The 6,730-nt window shown below is 53.3% G+C and overlaps 1 protein-coding gene across 1 annotated transcript; it reads left to right on the top strand.

Annotated features, from left to right (window-relative positions):
- Positions 1–824: 824 nt before the first annotated feature.
- Positions 825–6,686, top strand: LOC309550315 (uncharacterized protein; the record flags this gene model as incomplete). Its single annotated transcript, XM_082250712.1, has 5 exons — positions 825–922; positions 3,503–3,543; positions 4,344–4,479; positions 4,726–4,950; positions 6,652–6,686. The coding sequence occupies exons 1-5, from the start codon at positions 901–903 to the stop codon at positions 6,684–6,686; spliced, it is 459 nt and encodes a 152-aa protein (XP_082106838.1). The 5' UTR covers positions 825–900.
- Positions 6,687–6,730: the final 44 nt, after the last annotated feature.

Genomic DNA, 6,730 nt, shown 5'->3' on the forward strand with positions numbered 1-6,730 from the left:
CTCCGCCCACACTGATTCCAGCTCCTCTAGCTGTCATATCAGCCTCGCCTACTGGTGTTGTGCCGATATGGGTTTCCCCCTAAGAAACGAGTTTCATCGTGCTTTCGGCTGTGATCGGAACTCCGCCCCTCCAGCCCGATGCAATCCAGCCCTCCCAGCAGCCGATCATTACTCCGCCCTGCTGCCACACTTTCATACTAGCTCCGCCCGCTCTGATACTATCTCCGCCCGTTCTGATACTAGCTCCGCCCACTCCGATATTACCTCCGCCCGCTGTCATATCAGCTCCTCCTACACTAATATCTGCAGCGCCTGCTGTGATACTATCTCCGCCTGCTCTGATACTAGCTCCGCCTGCTCTGATCATAGATCCGCCCGCTCTAATACTATCTCCGCCCACTCTGATACCAGCCCGACCGCACTGACTGTCATACTATCTCCGCCCGCTCTGATACTAGCTCCGCCCAATCTGATACTAGCTCCGCCCACTGTGATACTAGCTCAGCCTGCTCTGATCTTAGCTCCGCCCGCTCTAATACTATCTCCGCCCGCTCTGATGCCAGCCCGACCGCAGTGTCATACTAGCTCCGCCCGCTCTGATACTAGCTCCGCCCGCTCTGATACTATCTCCGCCCGCTCTGATACTCTGCTATCAGGTCTTCTATAGCTGATTAATCAGGGACTGACTTCTGTAACTCCATTGAGAGCAATACGATCATATCCCCGCCCCCTTCCCTCAGTCTCCGCCCCCCATCCCCGATCCTGCCTCCTGTCGCTGTTTGGTGACGTTGTTGTTATCACTCGGCCATGTGATCCGTCACGTGGTCTGCACTTCCGCCTCTCTCCTCGTGGTCGCACAGTGACAGGCCGCCGGCGGGAGGAGGCGGAGCCAACAGAGAGATGGAGGGATCCGATCCTCCGGGTGAGGAGGGAGGATTGCTGGGCTGTGTGTGAGATATGGAAGGAGAGGAGGAGGGGGGTGTCCTGTATACTGCACTGTGTCATCTCTATATTGTATTATGTTATCTCTTCCTCATCATATATATATATATATACTCACACACACCATTCCTATGACGTCATACCTCCCATAAGGAGTCATGTAGTGTGAAGTATGAACTGTGTGTGTCCCCCTGTACAGGTTATGGGGGTGTGGTGTCACCTCCTATCGGGGTGGAGTCCTGCCTGCACTCATACTCGGGGGTGGGGTGATTCTGGGCCCCTATTGGTCAGTTGAACAGAAAACAGCCAGCATTGTGCCCTTGTGTACCACCCCCGCCTTCTGTCACATTGTCCGGCATCCAATGGCTGAGATCGCTGACCAAGTGTGTTCTGGGGGGTCTGGAGTAGGGATCGGCCGATATATCTGTATCGGCCCCGGAACAGGCCGATATTCCAAATATTGCTCATGTAAGGGTAAAATGATGTCACCTAGCATAATTCCATCTACAAATGTTAGTGAATATGCCACTCACATATCTACAAATTAAATATAGAAGTGATGTCATCTCATGACATCACTTCCGGGTATTCTGCACCAGATTCAAAAAAATTACATCATCGTCATATTAGGGGGGTAGTGTCTGTCCTGTCATTGGATGTCATATTAGGGGGGTAGTGTCTGTACTGTCATTGGATGTCATATTAGGGGGGGGGTAGTGTCTGTACTTTCATTGGATGTCATATTAGGGGGGGGGGTAGTGTCTGTACTGTCATTGGATGTCATATTAGGGGGAGTAGTGTCTGTACTGTCATTGGATGTCATATTAGGGGGGGGGTAGTGTCTGTACTTTCATTGGATGTCATATTAGGGGGGGGGGTAGTGTCTGTACTGTCATTGGATGTCATATTAGGGGGAGTAGTGTCTGTACTGTCATTGGATGTCATATTAGGGGGGGGGTAGTGTCTGTACTTTCATTGGATGTCATATTAGGGGGGGGGGTAGTGTCTGTACTGTCATTGGATGTCATATTAGGGGGAGTAGTGTCTGTACTGTCATTGGATGTCATATTAGGGGGGGGGGGGGTAGTGTCTGTCCTGTCATTGGATGTCATATTAGGGGGGGGGGGAGTAGTGTCTGTCCTGTCATTGGATGTCATATTAGGCGGGGGTAGTGTCATTGGATGTCATATTGGGGGGGGGTAGTGTCTGTCCTGTCATTGGATGTCATATTAGGCGGGGGTAGTGTGTGTACTGTCATTGGATGTCATATTAGGGGGGTAGTGTCTGTACTGTCATTGGATGTCATATTGGGGGGGTACGGTCTGTACTGTCATTGGATGTCATATTAGGGTGGGTAGTGTCTGTACTGTCATTGGATGTCATATTAGGGGGGGTAGTGTCTGTACTGTCATTGGATGTCATATTAGGGGGGTAGTGTCTGTACTGTCATTGGATGTCATATTGGGGGGGGGGTACGGTCTGTACTGTCATTGGATGTCATATTAGGGGGGGGTAGTGTCTGTACTGTCATTGGATGTCATATTAGGGTGGGTAGTGTCTGTACTGTCATTGGATGTCATATTAGGGGGGGTAGTGTCTGTACTGTCATTGGATGTCATATTGGGGGGGTACGGTCTGTACTGTCATTGGATGTCATATTAGGGGGGTAGTGTCTGTACTGTCATTGGATGTCATATTGGGGGGGTAGTGTCTGTACTGTCATTGGATGTCATATTAGGGGGGGTAGTGTCTGTACTGTCATTGGATGTCATATTAGGGGGGGTAGTGTCTGTACTGTCATTGGATGTCATATTAGGGGGGTACAGTCTGTACTGTCATTGGATGTCATATTGGGCGGGGGTAGTGTCTGTACTGTCATTGGATGTCATATTGGGCGGGGGTAGTGTCTGTACTGTCATTGGATGTCATATTAGGGTGGGTACGGTCTGTACTGTCATTGGATGTCATATTAGGGGGGGTACGGTCTGTACCAGGGGCGTAACTACAGGGGTTGCAGGGGTTGCAATCGCTACCGGGCCCCATGCTCCAGGGGGCCCGGTAGCAAACCCGTGGGTGAACTTCCAGGATCGCAAAGGTCACACTTGCGACCGGACCCTGGCATTGCACCACTGTGGGGAGGCCCCAAGATTGCAGGAAGGGGGCCCACAAGATTGCAGGAAGGGGGCCCACTGCAGAACTTGTGAAAGAATCCTGCTGTGGGACCGTAATAAAAGGCCATGCAACGAGTGTAAAGAGCCCCAGGATTAGTGGGAAGAGCCCTGGGCTTGAAGGTAAGGGCCCCGGCCAGGGGTCTGGGGGGCCCTTCATGTTTTTTGCATCAGGGCCCTGAAGGTTCTAGTTACGCCTCTGGTCTGTACTGTCATTGGATGTCATATTAGGGGGGGTAGTGTCTGTACTGTCATTGGATGTCATATTAGGGGGGCAGTGTCTGTACTGTCATTGGATGTCATATTGGGGGGGTAGTGTCTGTACTGTCATTGGATGTCAGGGTGGAGCTGTGTCTATGATGAGATGTTAATGTTCTCCTCTCTTCTGTCAGGTGGGGGGAAGAATAAGATGGCGGAGTCTCATCCGGTAAAGGTACCGTACTGTGTGTGTGTGTCACCCTCTACTGAAAGGTACACCTGTTAGAAGAAAGGTACATCTGAGGGAAGGGGTACATCTGGAGGGTGGGGATATACCGGGGGGATGTGGGTACACCTGCTGGAAGAAAGGTATAACGGGGGGGGGGGGATAGGGGTACCACCTGTTGGAAGAAAGGTATACCATGGGGGATGGGGGTACACCTGATGAAAGAAAGTTACACCTGGGGGATGGGGTACATCTGGCGATAGGGGTACATCTGGGGGATGGGGGTGCACCTGATGGAAGAAAGGTACACCAGGGGAAAGAGATACACCTGGGAGAGACACTTAGCGGAGGAAGGGTACATCTAGGGGACAAAGTGAACCTGATAGAAGAAAGGTACACATATGGGGGAACCCTAGGGGAGGGAGGGTACACCTGAGGGTGGAGTACACTTGATGTTGGAAGGGCACATCGGGGGGGGGGGGGGGGTACACACACATAAAGGGGTGTTGGGGACACACACAGGAGTGCCAGCGACTAGAGAGGTCCCGGTGGTGTCTGTAATGAGGACACTAAGTAAGGGTGCCTCTGATGGGTACTCTCACGAATGGTAGTATCTATGGGGTATCTATGGTGGTGTCTTTGATGAGGACTTTAATGAGTGAGGGTGTCTAGGATGAGAACTCTGATGAGTGGGGGTGTCTCTAATGAGCAGGGGGTGTTTGATGGTGTCTGTGATGGGGATTCTCATGAACGAGGGTGTGTTTAGTAGTGTTTGATTTGGTAACTCCAATGGGGTTTACTGTGTCCAGGGGAAAGGTCAAGAACTGTCCAAAGAGGAAAAGCTTCGCTTGCGAAAGGAGAAGAAGCAGCAGAAAAAGAACAAGGAGAAGGCGGCGGCGACAGAAGAGCCCGTGGATGTTGTGCAGGACGGGGCTGTACAGAAAAGTATTACTTTACACTCATTGGTATTATTCTCGGTGGTAGGAGGTGTCTGGGTTCAGGGTGACCACAATGAACGGTAATCACATTGTAGTTCAAAGTATAAATGGCATTAACGCCTTTGGTAAAGTTGCCCTATAATTTATCTCCCACCGCTATTCTTGTTGCTGCCATCTTCAGTGTGCTGCCCCAGGGCTTATTTGGGCATTCCGGGTTTGTGTGTTTTCCTGACCTGGCTATTTGGTCTTCCAGCTGAGGTACAGCCGCCCATCACCGCATCAGCCCCTCCAGTACCACCAACTGCTGCCGGCCCAACGCCAGAGGCACCACCTGCTGGAAAAAGCAAAGCTGAGCTGAGAGCGGAGAGAAGAGCCAAGCAAGAGGCGGAACGGGCACAGAAACAGAGCAAGAAGACTGAGCAGGGTGGGGGGCCTGCACCAAGCAAACCCAAGAGCCAGCCCTCCGACAGCCAGACAGGTGAGACAAGGGGGAATGGAGACAGATGGGGGAGAGAAGGAAGAGAGGGGACAGGCGGGGTGTAGGGATGGAGAGAAGGAGCAGGCAGAAGTTAGAAGGAAGAGTGGAGGCAGATGAGAGAGAGAGAGCGAGCGAGAGAGAGAAAGAAAAGTGGTGATGAACAGTGGAGAGAAGGATTAGCAGAGAAGAGCAGGAGCAGACCTGGGTGGTAAAGAGCGGAGGGAGAAATGAAAGAGCACGGAATAGTGTGGGCAGGTGCTGTGAGTGGAGGAAGAGCAGGGGTAGACAGAGAAGGGTTAGAGTGAGGGCAGACAGGGGAGAAAAGTAAAGTAGGGGCGGGGGGGGGGAGTGTAGGGATAGACTGGGGAGAAGAGAGAGAAAAAGCAGAGGAGAGAAGGAAGAGTGGGGGGGGAGCAGGAGTTGACTGGGAAAAGGATGAAGAATGGGAGCTGGCTTCGGGGGGGGGGGGGGTGAATAGTGGGGGGCTGGCAGGGCGGGATGAAGATTGGGAGCTGGCAGGGGGGGGGAAGAAAGAGTGGAAGCTGGCGGGGGAGAGGATGAGGAGTGGAAGCTGGCGGGGGAGAGGATGAGGAGTGGAAGCTGGCGGGGGAGAGGATGAGGAGTGGAAGCTGGCGGGGGAGAGGATGAGGAGTGGGAGCTGGCGGGGGAGAGGATGAGGAGTGGGAGCTGGCGGGGGAGAGGATGAGGAGTGGGAGCTGGCGGGGGAGAGGATGAGGAGTGGGAGCTGGCGGGGGAGAGGATGAGGAGTGGGAGCTGGCAGCTAGTGGAGAGGCGGAGGAGAAGGGGCAGCTAGGGGAGAGGAGAAGGGGCAGCCAGGGGAGAGGAGGAGGAGAAGGGGCAGCCAGGGGAAAGGGAGGAGGAGGAGGAGAAGGGGCAGCCAGGGGAGAGGAGGAGAAGGGGCAGCCAGGGGAGAGGAGGAGAAGGGGCAGCCAGGGGAGAGGTAGACGAGGGAGAGGAAGAGGAGGGGCAGACGGGGGAGAGGAGGAGGAGGCGCAGCAGGGGCAGACGGGAGAAGGAGGAGAAGCGGGGGGAGAGGAGGAGCAGGGGCAAATAGGTGAGAGAAGGAGAGGATGAAGAGTTGGGGTAGACGTGGAAGGGGATGAAAAGCAGGGGCAGATGGGGAGGAGGGGGAAAGGAGCGGAGAGGGAAGAGCGGGGGTGGGGAAGGGGAAGGGGGAGAGAAGGAAGACCTGGGACAGAAGGAAGAGTGGGGGCAGGCAGGGGAAAAGGATAGAAGGACAGGGGCAGGCCGGAGCAAGGATAGAAGGGCTGGGCTAGATGAGGGAGAGAATGCGGAGTAGGGGCAGATGGGGGGAGGGGAGATGTTGAGTGAGGAAGAAGAGTGGGGGGCAGTTTGTTTGATTTACTTCTAATAACATGCTGAGACACTGGAGACTGGTGTTGCCATTTCTGGGGAGTGTAATTACCTGACATGCCTTCCAAAGGACAATGCTACTTGCAGGGTTCATACGGTCATGAAAATCCTGGAAAAGTCTTTGGACTTTGACATGACACTTTCCAGGCCTGGAAAAGTTATGGAAAATGAGTAATCCCCACTAAGTTTTGGAAAAGTCATGGAATTTTGTGCAACTATTTAATTTTAGAAAATGTCTCCGGGCCCCCTGTATTCTGTGGGAGCGGGGGGACAGTAAGTGGACTATTTTCTCTGTTTCGGGTTTAGGCGGATTAATTAGCTGCATCCCGCTGCACAGCTGAAGCCTGGTCACTGGCCTCTTCAATATGAATAGACTGTGACAGGT

The sequence above is a fragment of the Pelophylax lessonae genome, assembly GCF_965119305.1.
Source record: "Pelophylax lessonae genome assembly, chromosome: 3".
Classification (NCBI taxonomy): domain Eukaryota; kingdom Metazoa; phylum Chordata; class Amphibia; order Anura; family Ranidae; genus Pelophylax; species Pelophylax lessonae.